At 43.2% G+C, this 15,491-nt stretch overlaps 1 protein-coding gene across 8 annotated transcripts in view; it reads right to left on the bottom strand.

Moving 5' to 3' along the window:
* Positions 1-15,491, bottom strand: part of LRRC27 (leucine rich repeat containing 27) — a 37,509-nt gene that overhangs the window by 16,704 nt on the left and 5,314 nt on the right. For 7 of the 8 annotated variants that reach the window (XM_049854767.1, XM_049854768.1, XM_049854765.1 and 4 more), the window contains 3 exons: positions 13,905-13,963; positions 5,824-5,976; positions 1,729-2,092 (listed from right to left, as the gene is read on the bottom strand). In XM_049854767.1, coding sequence (XP_049710724.1) covers positions 1,729-2,092; positions 5,824-5,976; positions 13,905-13,963 — 576 coding nt within the window. The remainder of the gene's footprint in view (positions 1-1,728; positions 2,093-5,823; positions 5,977-13,904; positions 13,964-15,491) is intronic. The other variant, XM_049854772.1, reaches the window with a different exon arrangement.

The raw sequence follows: 15,491 nt of genomic DNA, 5'->3' as shown, positions 1-15,491 counted from the left end.
CTGACACGTGAGTGTATGGACTCAGATAGTATAATAGCTCCAGAGCCTCGGGTGACATGTGACAGCTAGAAACCTAGGGTGTATGCTGTCAGTACTTCGAAGGTTGTAATTTTTCAATAACTTTAAAATTTTTTTTGGTTTGAAAAATTTCAAACCTACAGAACAGTTCAAAGAATAGCATGATCAACACCGAGCACCCTTCATCTAGCTCAGTGTTTCTCAGCCTTTCGTTCAGTACTTTCCCCCACCCTGGGCCTTCTTGGACTTTTTTTTCCTAACTCCCCTCTGTGAGATGTCAACAGCATGGTTGCACTGGCATTTGCTTAGGCTGTCCAGCAGGGTTGAGTGTGGAGGGCCACAGGCTAATAGCTAAGATTTTATCCCCCCAAGAACTGACTTTCATCCCCTCAGAAATGGAATCCTTGACAACACATGATCTAGACCCACCTGTTACTACTGTGCCATGTTTGTGTGCTCTCTCTACACACGTGTGTGTGTGTGTGCATGTACACACTCCTTGCACTTGACAGAGCTGAACTATTTGATAATAATAGATTACAGATGTCATGACATTTCACCTCTAAATACTTCCACACGCAAATCCAAAGAACATTTTCATAACCACAAAACCATCATCACGTGTACAAAAATCAGCCTCAATTTAGTCACATCATCTGATATACGGTCCACAAATTTCCCCAACTGTCTCAGAATGTCTTTACAGCTCAATCCCTCATCCCCCAGGAGTGTCTGGACACTGTTTCTGGCCACTGGGCCTTTTAATCAGGAGAGCTCTGCCCTTGTGCCTGTGGCTGTGGTCGCCAGGGCACCACCTTCTTCTGCATGTCTGGTGGCTACCTTACCATCAGAGTCTGGATGGTCAGGAAAACATCTGAGGAGAGTTGGGTGGCAAGGACTTACCCTTCCACCCTGTGGCCTGTCGAAAAGGCTGCCATCTGTAAAATGTAGACTACCAAGGGATTCATATTTCCACTAACTTTTAGGTAAGCAGTTTAAAACTCATTCATTTTTTCTATGACTATAAAAAGCACCTAACTGCAACACTCTGATTTGGAGAAATAGCTGGAGGTTTTCTTTTTTTAACAGGAGGAGGAAGTTGTTGGGTACTATATTTCAGTTATACTTCAAGGGCGCTTTTCATCAGATCTTAAATCCATTATAAAAAAAACCAAACCTGTTGCCATCAAGTTGATTCTGACTCATGGTGACCTCATGTGTGTCAGAGTAGAACTGTGCTCCACAGGGTTTTCAATGGCTGTGATCTTATATGGAAGCAGATTGCCAGGCCTTTCAAGCCACCAACCTTTCCACTAGTAGTTGAGAACAAACCATTAAGTGCAAAATATAAGATCAGAACTTAAGAACCAAAAGGCTCTTTAAACTTCCAGCTCTTGTCTTTCCAGTTATGAGTCACTTTGTCAGAAGTCAAAATAGAAATCTCTGATGGAAACTGCTATGGAAAGGCCCAGAAGCTTACACACACACGTGCGTACATGCACACGCGCACACACAGGGTTTCTCACATGGCTCCTTCTCTGGGCTTGTTTTCCCAGGTACCTGTGACCTGTGTAACTTTCCTACTGAACACAAGGCTGCTATTAACCCCGTAATAAATGACAACAATGAGGGCACCTACCCAATGTTTTACAAAATAACATGACAATCTTGCAAAGATTGAGAAAAGTATCTTTTGCTTTTAAATTTTACCTGAAAGTGTGTCTGGATTTTGGGTGTTCTTTCCTCTTCGTTTTGAGTGCGGCCTTGAGGTTGGGCGGCAGCTCAACCTGTAACCGTTGGTTTGCGAGGACCTCGGCCTCCTCGTTCTCCACAATCTCCTGCCTCAGCTTCCAGAAGCGCCGTATTTCTTCCTCACTCGGCCAATCTTCTGGGGAGTCGTTGGACTTTCTGAGTTCACTCAAGTCTAGCTTTTCAACAGGTGGGAAAAAACCTGTCTTTTCTTTCAACAGTGTCTCCTTCGGCTCCCCGGAACTAAGGGTTTCTTCGTTAGACACACGTTCTTCAGGTAAATTTGGAGGCTCGTGTACGTTTGCCATTGTAACTGTTGAGGTCTCTATTAGAGTAAAATGCTATTTTAATAGTCTATTCTTACACACTGTCTCTCTGAAGAATGATTTAAATCAAGCCCCGCGCTGCACCCCCATGTGCAGACAAGCCTGGGACAAGGCAGGGGGCTGCCAGTGCCCCCTCCTCAGACAGAGGGCCTATTTGTGAACAGAGAGTTAACTCAGACCCTGGCAGACGCCCCGCAGTTAAAAAGCATGTCAATGGTTACGTTTAAGGCTGGATGTGAACCGAATGAACGCATACTGATTGAAAAGTACTTGACCTTCTTGTAAGATTTTTGCCATTTTGGGGTAATTTTTTGCGTGTGTACGTGGGACAACCTTGCAGCATTTAATCTACATCACTGCTTCCCCTCCACCCCAGACTTTTTAGTATTTTTAATTCTAGTTAATTGTTGGCCCATTATGCCAGATTTTCTTTTTGGCAATGCTTCTGTTGACTTCAATACTTTAGCTCTAGGCAAGTTATTTGAGAGAAAACGGGCCAAAGATTTTTCACTCCGTGAATATTTGTGCCAGATAGTGCCTCAGGTGGTGGGTTCCAAGCCCTGCACAAGGCAGCTTACGTTCCAGCAAGGGAGACAGACCACACACAAGTTGACAGACAGACAGATGCACAGAAACGAGAGTCGTGAGGGGTGAACCAAGGCCACGGGGACGGGCAAGACCCCTTGGAGGGGGTAGCTGGGCAGACCCTTCAAGGCCAGCTCTGCACTTGGGCAAATGGGCCAGAGAGTGAGCCTGAGGAGACCGCGGGGCTAATGTGACACACAGGGACTTTGGGCCACAGGAACGGGGAGCCGAGTGCTTTAAGCAGAGTGACCTGATCTGACTGACCATTTCGAAGGCCCTCAGAGGACATGCTGCAAGGGACAGGGTCTGGCCGAAGGGGGGCTGGATGGGTATGAGCCAGAGGTGGTGCAGGTGGGGGTGCTGGCAGAGGGGGAGAGAAGGCAGGAGCTGAGTTCCAGAGAAGGGCTTCCAGGGGCTGCTTGGGGTGGGGGTGAGGGAAAGGGAAGACTCAAACCACATCACACACACTTCAATGCCCACGGGGCTCACACCACCCCTTTGTTTTCTTGCACATATTTTAAAACAGTTTTGACCATTCTCAGTCAACCTTCTTGTCAAAAGTGAATTCATTTTCCCAGCCTTTCAAGCCAACTTATTTATTAAGCTATGTTGTACCTTTTCTCAATTCAATTACATACCTGTTATGTTTACACAGTTAGATTCAGCCTTCCTTGTGAAACACAAACTGTCATCGGGGTTGCCGGATCCCCAGAAAGAGTGTGGTGCCCACAGGAAGCCTTGGCTCTACCTCCGCACATAGTCTCCCTCCCCCCCGTCACAGGCTCTACCTCCGAACACAGGTGCCCCACGCCCCTCTCTCTGTCTACCCTCCACAGCCCTCCCAGGGACTGGGAGCCCCCGTCCCCCGGTGGCCTCTGCCCCAGCCTCGTTGACCCCTTCTTGCAGAGCAGCTGGATCAATCTTCTCCACATCACAAACCAGATCCTCTCCTCTTCAGCTCAAGCTGCCCATCACACCTGGAGTAAAGTCCTGGGGAGGGACGCTCTGACTGCAGCTCACCGGCTTCCACCCTCCCCGCCATCTGCTCTGCTGCAGTCCAGCAGCCTCCTTCTCCACACGTCAGCCTGGCCCCATCGGGGGGTCTTAGAACCTGCTGTCTCATCTGCCAGCAAGCTCTTGCTTTTAGGACAAGGCTCACCTGTCCCCTCATGAGATCAATGGCCCTTCCTGAATGAGCAATCTAACCCTTCGTCCCAAGCCCCTCACCCCCAACGTGCACCCCGGACAGTACTGGGTCCTGCTGACAGTCTCCCTCTGGCTTTCACAGCAGTGGGTCAGCAAGTGGACACACAGACCACATGGGGAGACGTGCTCCACCCTGCCCCTTGGCCTTCAGGTTCAGGCATGCTGGCCAGACTCTGACCAACACCTGTATCTCTACCTAAGGGCACACCGCCACATGCAAGGCAGGTCTGAGAGCTGGAGAGTGAAGATGCCCACCCCAGGGAGGACAACAGCCAGCTCCCTTGTCCCTGGGTAACTCGAAGGTGTGCTCTGCACCAATGCTTTTTAAGCGTTCATACTTAATGTGCCTACAGGATCTTGTTAGGATGCAGATTCTGACCCAGTGGAGGTGGGGCAGGGGCAGAGGGCTGCACGGGACCAGGTGGCACCAGCAATGCTGCCGGGCTGTGGGCTTAGTCTCCCAGAGTTCCCCAGCATGATGAGGTTGCCCAGGACTTAACCGGCTTGATAATTCACCCTTACAGGCTTCCTGCTCTCCCCTGTTTCACCTTCCCGCACCTCCACGGGTGCTTCCTGGCTCACCTCCAAACCAACGACTGACACTTGAGTCCCTGTCTCAGGAGCTGCTCCTGGGGACCCAACGAAGACACATTACCAGGACCATCCATGTTTTAAACAGGCCTCCTGGAGCCTTTGTTATGGGGTGAGGATGAAGATAAACTGACACATCGCTTCCTGACCACGCTGGATGATCCTTCCCATCATGGGCTTCCAGATGCCGCCTACTTCCAGGGTCCCCCACAGGCCCCAGGGGACAAAGCAAATGGATGGTGAGCACAATGCTCCTCCCTCTCCTCTTCCCTCCCTGCTGGCGGAGTACCACTAAGGGCTCCGTGCAGTGCGTTGTATCCACTGCTGACTTTTTACATGAAATCAGGAACTTCCTTACTAGTGAAGACAAACACTAGGTATTCCTCTTACATATGGATCAGAATCCAGAACGTTACTCAGGAAAGATGTAGGTGCAGCGTCTCTTTCCTCTCTCCCTTTCAGGGCTAGTGGTCTCCTTGGGTCTGTATCTTCAAATTCCCTATCAGCCTAAACCACTTCCCCTTGGGATACTGAAAAACAGAATAAGTCACAGGAGAATCTGTTTTAAAGGCATCCATGGAAGGCTTCACTTGATTAAAAAAACAAAAACTGTCAAGTTGAAGCCTGTGGTTCACAAAAGGCGCCTTGCACATTAATAACAGAATCTCCATGGAGCCATCTATCATCTATTCGTTACTTCTTCTGAATGTAACTACGATGCCTATTTGAGATCAGAACTTATCATGAGCATTTGAAAATATTTGCCTGGTTGGTCAATATGTTGAAAAAATAAAACTGTTTAGTGAAAATCCACCAAAAATGTGGTAATACACAACATGTTTATAAAACCCATTTTGAATCCACTGCTCCTTGGAAACCCTATGGGGCAGCTCTACTCTGTCCTATAGGGTCATTATGAGTCGGAATCAACTTGACGGTAATGAGTTTGGTTTTTATACCAAACTAGAAATAAGAGACGTTCCACTGTGCTTATTTTCGAACAGTTGTCTATTGGAGTACCAACTAATTCAGTTATCTGATGGTGGTGATGAAAGTTTTATCCAATTTATCCCAATGAGCTTTTATCAAAAATCTGCTCCAGACGGGCTCTATAATGGGCACAGGGGATGTAAATCTGAGAACAGAGAACCGCGACACAACACAGAGCGGTGGTCAGCATGGAGGTTAGTGTGGGAACAAGGTGCTGTGTGAGTTCAGCAGAGGACAGGAAGGCTCCCATATATTTTATGACATTATTAAAGAGAAGACAGGTTCCCTGGACTCCTGAGTTTAAAAAGCACAAGCCACAATTTTAAGGCAATTTGTCATTCATAATTGTCCTACAAACCTTTAGAAGTAAAATCCCTAGTAGAGGCATTCTCCGTTGCACAGATCCGCAGGAAGGCCAGGATAGCCACCAATCCTTTCTGCAAAATAATTTGAGGAGGGAATTCCAGAGGGCAGTGTCTTAAGTTCAGTGCTTTTAGTGTACTTATGTTCCCTGCAAGGGAGGAAAAAAAAAATCAATCAGCATTTTACATATTCTTCTATGGAATGAAAACAATGAAGAGGTGATAATAACTGTTTTTACATTAAAAAAAAAAAATCCTACTGAGGATTTTGAGTCAAAATAATATAAGTCTGAGACTTACTTTTAAAAATTCCACAGTGGAGACAAATTCCAAAGATTAAGGCCAGGCTAGTTACAAAAAATAAGTTTAAAAAATAAAGCAAGCAAAAAACGAAACAAAACAAAAGGCAGCAACAGCCCTCAGGTAAAAATCAGAACACAAAGCTGCTATAATATATTATCTAAAGTGTCTAATTTTCAACAAAACATACAAAGAAAATTAAAATATACTCAGGAAAAAGGCAATCGACAGGCACTGTCTCTGAGTGAGCCCCAGTGTTGGATTTATCAGACAAAAACATCAAAGCAGCCATTTTAAATATGTTCAGAGAATTGAAGAAAACTGTGGTTAAATAATTAAAGGAAAAGATGATGTAAATGACTGAAGAGATATGTAATGTCAATAAAGAAATAGAAACCATTAAAAAAGAACCAAACAGCAATCTTACAGTTGAAAACTACAATGACTAAAGTGAAAAATTCACTTATGGGTGGGGGGCGGGGCACACAACAGCAGATATGAGATGGCAGGAGAAACAATAAGTGAACTTGAAGATACAACAATAAAAATTATCCAATCTGAAGATCAGAGAGAAAAAGAACTTCAGAGGCCTGTGGGACAACATCAAATATGCCAACATACAGTATTGGGAGTTTTATAAAGAAGAGAAAGGAGCAAAAAAAACAAAGCAAAACAAAACAAAAAACTGAAGATATCGTGGATGAAAATATCCCAAATTTGATGATAAATATTAATCTATAAATCTAAGAAGCTCAACAAGCCCCAAATAGCATAAAGTAAAGAAATTCCAATATTTTTTTCTTTGTCTTTGAGTTGTACAACTAAAACAAAAAAAAAAAAAATTTTTTTTTTTTTTTTTTGGTTTTAGTTGAACAACTCAAAGACAAAGAAAAAAATATTGGAAAGCAGGGATCAAAACACACAATTTGTTTTGTAGACGGGAACAACAATACAATTTACTGCTGACTTTCCATCACAAACAATGGTAGTCAGAATATAGTGGGATGACATATTCTTTTAAAGTGCTGAAAAAAAAAAAACAAAACACTGTCAACAGTCTTCTATAACCAGCAATACTACTCTTAAAAAGCACAGGTGAAATGTAGACATGCCAAAACTGAAAGAAGTAGAAATATACCATCTGAATTGACCTATAACAATTAAAAAATGAATTAGTCATTTAAAATCCCTCTACAAAAATTTCAAGTTCAGATGGCTTCACTGTTGAATTCTATCAAATATTTAAAGGAGAAAAATATCAATCATACACAAACTCTTCCTGAAAAGAGTGAAGGCAGGAACTCTTCCCAACTTATTCTATGAGGCCAGTATTACTTGGATACCAAAGCCAGAAAAATAATCACAAGAAAACTACAGACAATATCACTCATGAAAATAAGTGCCACAGTCTTTAACAAAACATTAACAAACCAAATAGAGCGGCATATAAGAAGAATTACACACCGTGACAAATTGAGATTTATTCCAGGAATAAAAGGTGATTTCAACATCCAAGAATCAATTAATGAAAAGCATCGTAGTAATAGAAAAAAAGGACAAAAACCCCATGATCATTCCAATAGAGGTTAAAAAAACCATTTGACAAAATCCAATACCCATTCATGATAACAATTCTCAACAAATTGGGGATAGGAGAGACTCAACCTAATAAAAAGTATTTACAAAAACCTTACAGATAATATCACACTTACTGATGAAAGACTGAAGACTTTCCCCAAAATATTAACGTGAGGTTTGAAACCTCCTTGCAGTAAGCAATTTGGCCTTTGGTCCTGGTACCTGAGAGCCAGATTACAACTGAGGCCATGAGTGGGGGATGGCCAGACCAAGAGGGATCACCTAGAGGTTCAATGCTGGCTCTAGACTCAGAAGGCATGATGTAATCTATCCTGGCCACATAGTTAGGCCAAAAAAGATCTTGAAGACAGAAGGTCAGGGAGCTTCCTGGGTGGTGTGAGTGAACATCTGCTCTTAGGAGGGTAAGCACACCCCCTGGGGACATGGATGCTCTGCACTGAGACCCCTCCTGGACCTCACCTATGTGTTTGTATCCTTTTTTCTGCTAAATTAAAGACAGCCCTTTCAGTGGTTTATGAGTCATTTCAATGGATTATTAGACCTATGAAACAGAGAAGAGGCCAGTACCTGCTGACCTGGCCCTGGGTGAATGGGGATGAGAGAGAAAAGGGGCTGGTACCCACTGACCTAGCCCTGGATGACTGAGCATGAGAGAGAAAAGGCTTGGTGCAGCAGCTGGGAACTAGACTGACCAGGGAAGGGAAGCGGAGGCTCTCACAGCACATAACTGGCATGTGGAGTGGGATTTGTTATCCACCACAGATCTGGCTTCAGAAGTGGGTGATTTTGGCCTATCTGAACTGGTCTGACATGATTAGCATGGCACACAGGGTGAGCTAGAGAGACACTCCTTGACAGTGCAACTGGGAACAATGCAAGGATGTCCACTCTCATTAATTCCGCTCAACATTAGACTGGAGGTTCTGGCCAGTGTAATAAGACCACACACACACACAAAAAAAGTGTACAGATTGGAAAATAAGAAGTAAAAGTGTCTTTATTCACAGGTGACATGATCCTCTATGTAGAAAATTCCTACAGAATACATACATACACACATACTAGAAAAACATGAGTTTTGCAAGGATATAAGAGTAGAAAAAAATCATAATTTTTACGGCATTGGGTAAAGTACTCAGAAGAGTATTCCCTCAGTAGTAGGAAAAAATTAGACCTAGCTTAAAGGCTGCTTTGTTCCCTCATAACAAAGCTTAAAAACAAGACTTTAAAGGACCAAAGTGTTCCCAAGCAACTTAAATGTAGCCCAGAAGAAGAATATTTTAAAATGTATATATTTAAAAAAATTTTTTAAATATTTTATAAGAGCTCAGGCATATTTATAGAAATACAAAAATATTCAGCACTCAACAAGGATATAATTCACAAACTTGATATTCGATCAACAATTACCAGGCACATAAACAAGTAGGAAAATATGACCATCTATCATGGCGAAGTGGTTAGGCCAATAAGGTCTTGGAAGATGAAGACTCGAGCTTCTTGGTTGGTGACTATGTACAGAAGAGGGTAGTGCGACCCCTTAGGACATGGAAGCTTCATGCTGTGACCCATCCCAAACCTCACCCTGTGCATCTTTTCATTTCTATCCTTTTTTGTTATACTAATGTTGTTATTGCAGGTATGGTGTCTCCTGTCAGCACCATGCGTCAGTCCAGCAAATTACTAGACCAAAAGGAGCAGAGGGAGCCAGCCAGCCTGAAGTACACGGAGTCATGTGGACTACTTGGATTGCAGTTGGTACACTGAGGGGGTGGAAGAAAATCCTGAATTTGGGGGCAGCTAGTCTAAAGTGAAGGGAGTCATATGGACTCCCAAGATTGCAGCTGATACCTGATGACCTAGCCCTGGGTGGCTAAGGATGAAAGAGAGACAAGGCCAGCTGTCCTTAAATGAATGGAGTGATGTGGACTCCTGAGCTTGTGGCCAGTACCCCTTTACCTAGCCCTGGGTGGATGGGGATGAGAAAGAGAAGAGCTGCATGGGCAGCTGGGATCTGAACTAAACAAGGATTTCCACAGGATGCAGCTGGCATGTGGAGTGGCTTTGTTATCAACCACACAATTTGGCGTCAAAAGTAGATGATCTTAGTCTCCCTGAAATGGTTTGCACACAGTGATAAATAAAAAACCTTAACAACAGATAGGGTGGGAGGTGGGGGCAGAGACACATTATGTACAGAGAGTAGACAACAGCAGACTTCTTGTCGAAACAATCCCAGCCAGAAGGCTGTGGAGCAACATCTTTAAAGTACTTTTTAAGCACAAGAACAAAACCAGGCCAGACAAATTCAAGCAGTAAAGAGACAATATGCCTTTTAAGATTAAGACAGTTTATTACTTCCATAGATAGTGAAAGGAAGAGTAGCCAAAAGTGCCGGCTCCTTGTGGTCCTTGCACAGGGCAACACCAAAATGTAATGGGCCAGATGACTGCAACACCAATGATGGGCCGCTCGCTTGCTGAGGAGCCGATTCTAGACTACAGATAAGTCAAGACGGCGAGGCAGAAAGCCTCAGACCTCATTACAACCTGGGAGATGATGAGAAATGTCTCATGACAGCCTCCCCAAGAAAGAGGAAGGAAAGTGGGACACAAACCTCCCAAGCTCTCGTGTTCTGGGAAGATCACAAAGCATTCTGCCAAGACACAGTTCACCTTTGGTTAAGCCTTGCCTACATTCCCTACATGGATATGTGCAAGGTTGCCAAGGTGCCATGGTGGCGCCGACCCCCTATAGAACTAATAGAAATTAAAAAAAAAAAAAACTGTCAATGTTGAATTCTATTCCCAGCAAAAATATCTTTCAAATACAAAGAAGAAATAATACATTTTCGGACATACAAAAGCTGCAAGAATTCACCCCAGATTTGCACTAAAAGAAATGTTAAAGTCTGTTAGCAAAAGGAAATGATACTAAATGGAAATATGGATCCACATAGAGCAGAGAAGAACACCAGAAACAGCAAATGTGTGGGTGAACATAAATGACTATTTTATTATTTTACAAATCTCTTTAAAATATAATTCACTATTTAAAGCAAAAATAATACCAATGCATTGCAGGATTTTGAAGTCCCTAGGTGCTGTAAACAGTTAATGAGCTCAGCTGCTAACTAAAAGTTGGAGATTCAGGTCCACCCAGAGGTGCCTTGGAAGGAAGGCCTGGTGATCTACTTCCCAAAAATCAGCCACTGAAAACCATTAGGAGCACAGTTCCACTCTGACACACATGGGGTTGCCATGAAGGAGAATCAACTCAATAACTAGTTTGGTTTTGGTAGGGTTTATATGAGTCAGAATCATTTTTATATGAGTCGGAATCAACTCAACGGCACTGGGTTTGGGTTTTTTTTGGTTTATATTTACAAATAAAATACACAATAACATAAATGCCAAAAAAAATTGCCATCGAGTTGATTCTGACTCACAGTGACCCTACAGGACAGAGCAGAACTGCTCCATAGGGTTTCCAAGGAGTGGCTGGTGGATTTGAACTGCCAACATTTTGGTTAGCAGCCATAGCTCACCGTAGTAGCTCTCAACCACCGCGCGACCAGGGCTCCAATGTAAATGCCAGGAGGGTGACAATGGAAACATACTAGTAAAAAGTTCTTATGATATGTGAAGGAAAGAAGAGAGCAGGCCTGCAACTGCTATCTGCACAAAGTCCTGCTTGCAACATTGGCACTTGACTGGTATCTGGAAACTTAGGTGTTGGGAGGGTTTCTTGATAAGAATGGCTCCTCATTGCTTCCCATAAGAACTGACTTCATTTGCAACAGAGCATGGAGAGGTTCAACCTTAAGAGTGTGCAGTGCAATGGGTTTCTCTTTATATATGGCCTTTTTGGCCTTGGGTTTATACTTCTGCCAAAAATGATTGGTTGGGCCACAATCTGCCTTATGATTCATCTATTTTATGACCCTTTCAGGGCTGGGTCGGTGTGCTAGGCAAATGGTGGCTTGAAAATCCACCCAGTAGAATTGACTGACTCATGTTAAGCTAGGGGCTTGATCAGTTTTGTCATCCTGCTAGGCTTTTATAAGGGCCAATTCCACAGAGGCTCAAGGGGGATCTCAATACCATCAAGAAGAGTCTGGAGCAAAGTGTGACTCAGGGTCCCTGTGCTGAGAATCTTAGATCCAGAAGAGAGAGCTGTAACACTGAAGATGGTGCAAGACAGAGAGAAATGGTGGCAAGCACAGAAAAGCCCAGAAGCAGAGAAACAGCGACAGCAGTACGAGTGTCAGGGACTACAAGGCTGGCAGATGGTTGTGGTGGGCTTGCCAGTCCATGAAGAGAGGCAGCTGCAGTGGGCTTGCCAGCCCCTGGAGAAAGAGAGCTGAGCATCTTTGGGCAGGAGGCTTGCTAGTGGAATGGGGTGCCTGTGGGCACTTGGTGTAGTTAAAAGAGCTGAAATACTTGCCCAAGCAGGCCTAGAGGGGCCCAGCCAGGAAGGGTCCTCAGAGGGCACAGCCAAGAAGGAGCTGAGAGCTGTTCTGGTTGGAAGCTGTCCTGGTTGGCAAAGTTGGTCCTGATCCTGAGTTGTAGCGAGTTACTTCCCTAACAAACTTCCTAATTGTGAGTATGGTCTGTGAGTTATGTGTGACCACTGCGATGAATTATCGAAAGCAGAAGAAAAGTACAGGGTGCCGTGGTGGGTATGGCTGGTGTCAGAAATGGTGAAAAAGTTGGAGAGTGCAGGTATGTTTGACTTACACCTCATAGAAACCAGCTTTGTGCTGATCCTAATTGTCACTCTCATGGATACAGATGAGCTCAGACACTTGATTACAGGGTACTGTCAACAACAGGGATTGTGGGGAAAGGCAACTGGGAGATGTGTGGATTTAATGAAGATACAGCCTAGACTGTAGGCCAGCTAGTTTGCAGGAGAGAACCAGTAAATAAGATCCCTGGGAGGCACCCTCCTGGGGCCAGAAAAAATGTCAAACAGGGACCTGAGAAACTATGCCATCAAAGGAATAACAATTTGAATTAGTCTGCAGAGCAATTTATGCCCCAGGGCATTGTTGAAAACAACTGAGCAATCAGCTGACAATTAGTGGAGTTTACCTTCTGAGTGTGTGGTCAGGGAATGAGAGAAAGAGAGCCCTACCAGTACCACTGTCATCCCAGGTGACCACGGGCATATCTAAAGATGTGTCTCACTAAGCAGCAACACCAGAGGCTTAATGCTGGGGGAGAGGGGGGATTTCACTAAAATAATCCAACCAGATGCTAAGAAATAAACAATAACAACAAAACCCGGGGGGGAAAGGGTGAGATCAGTGCCCTGAGGTCCAACAAATGTCCAGGTTCCAACAAAAAATCACGAGGCATGCAAAGAAGCAGGAAAGTACGGCCCCTACACCAGAGGAAAAAAGCAGGCAATGGGAACTGCCTGTGAGAGAGACCAGATATTAGATTTAACAGGAAAAGCTTCAAAATAGCCATTATAAATATGTTCAAAGAACTAAAGGAAACCACGATTAAATAAGCAAAGAATGATGACAATGTCATATCAAGTAGAGTATCAATAAGAGTAGCCACTATAAAAAATTATTAAAAAAAGAACAAATGGAGATTCTGGAATTAGAAAGTATAAAAACTGAAATAACAAATTTACCAGAGGGGCTCAACAGTAGATTTGGACTGGCAGAAGAAATAATTAACAATTTTGAAGATAGATCAATAGAGATTATGTAAGCTGAAAAAGAGACAAAAAACTAGCAAACTAAATCCAGAAACATACAAAAAATAATTACACATTATGACCAAGTGGGATTTATTCCAGGAATACAATTCCTGTGTTCATACAAGGCCTACATTGTTAATTTTTCTTAAGCTGTGTTATGGGTACAAAGATCTTCATCTATATTCTTCCTTAAACCCAATGCCATTAAGTCGATTCTGATTCTCAGTGACCACTTATTATGTCATACCCCTACATGTTTAGTACACATTGTAATAAAATATTAGCAACTCTTGAGAGCTGTATTATCTTAGAATCCTAGAAGAACAGAATTAGAAGTGATTTTTAAATGTCGCTTAGACTACACTTCTGTGTCATGGCTGATTATTTCCATTGCAGGTTCCAGTAACTTCAAATGATAGCATTTAAAAACCATCTTTTATTTTTTTGTTGTAATACTTACCCAGCTCAACAGGTAACATTTTGATAGGATTTCTTTCTAAAAGCAAAGTTTTCAAATGCCTTTAAAACAAAACAAAAATGTAATTTTGAAAGCAGAAAATTAAATGACAACTCTTAAAATATACCATGAAATGTCTTCATTTTTCTTCTCTTTAAAGAGGCAGCTTTAACAGAGATACACTTATTTATCTTAACATAGATATATATATTTATATATTTCTAGATATAGACACACATATACTGTCCATTGCCATTTGCAAATATGATCCTAAATTGGATGATCTAAGCCAGGCTTTCCCAACCTCGGCACTATTGACTTTTGGGACCAGAAAATAAAAAGTTGTGGGCAGGGGGAGGAGTGGTCTTGGGAATTTTAAGATGCTTAGCAACACCAGAGCATCTATAAAAACTGGACTTCCTCCCAACACATCCTCTGGTGGCATAGTGGTTAAGTGCTATGGCTGTTAACCAAAGAGTCAGCAGTTCAAATCTGCCAGGCGCTCCTTGGAAACTTTATGGGGCAGTTCTACTCTGTCCTATAGGGTCGCTATGAGTCAGAATCGACTTGACGGCACTGGGTTTGGTTTTTTTGTAGGAGCACCCCTAGTCTCCATTCACTAGATGTGAGTAGTACCTCCCCAGCTGTGACAACCACGACTGTCTCCAGATATTGCCAAAAGCCTCTTGGGGTCAAAACTGCCCCTGGCTGAGCACCCCTGAACTAGGCTAGTGTACCCCAGCAGGTACCAGTGTTTCCTGAGGATGTGGTGGGAGGAAGTCCAGTTTTTATAGATGCTCCGTGAAGAAGGTTTTCTGTGGTTGAAAACCTCTGGGAGACTCCTGCTGCCTGGAATATCGTGGCCTGCTTATTGGTTAATAATCCACACAGGAAGGACCCCGAAAGCCTCAAAGTCAGAGAGCACTGCTGAAGGTGGCATTTCCTGCCTGAATGTGACCACAGAGCCTGTCTCTCATTTAACAGCTATTAACATCCCAGGAACTAATGTTCCGCAGTACGTTCATCAGAAGACTCTAGTACTATATTTTTGTTGGCTTTTTTGTTTTTATGGATTCTCCTATTTTTCATTCATTTCTTAAGGGTTAGCTCAAGTTCCACCCTCTCTGTAGAGCCACTTATGAGCACTCCAGCTCATCTCCACCCCATTCTCCTCTCAACTCCTCACTGAGTAGTGCCCACCTGTAACCAACTCCTCCCTCTGGACACTGGTAACACAATTCTAGGCACTATCTTATAGGCTGTGTGTGCGTGTATGTATAAGAATATCTTCACATCTCAATTAAGAATGTAAAGTCCTTAAAGACGGGCTATACATTTTGCTTATTTTAATTTCTTATATAAAATTTAGCACAAAATATATCGGAGAGAAAGAGGGCGAGAAGGAAGGAAGGAGGAAGGCATGTTCACCAACAGTTAACATAAATGCATATACGGGATTTTTTGCCTGTCTTTTATATTTATATACAGTAAGATATTCTTGGGTACAGTTTAAATGATAAACTTATAAACGTTAACCCCTTAAAAATTATCAGTAAATCTAAGTTTACTCACTGATCATTTCATTTTGCT

Source organism: Elephas maximus, chromosome 16 (assembly GCF_024166365.1).
Source record: "Elephas maximus indicus isolate mEleMax1 chromosome 16, mEleMax1 primary haplotype, whole genome shotgun sequence".
Taxonomy (NCBI): Eukaryota; Metazoa; Chordata; class Mammalia; order Proboscidea; family Elephantidae; genus Elephas; species Elephas maximus.
This window is presented reverse-complemented; position numbering and strand designations above follow the sequence as displayed.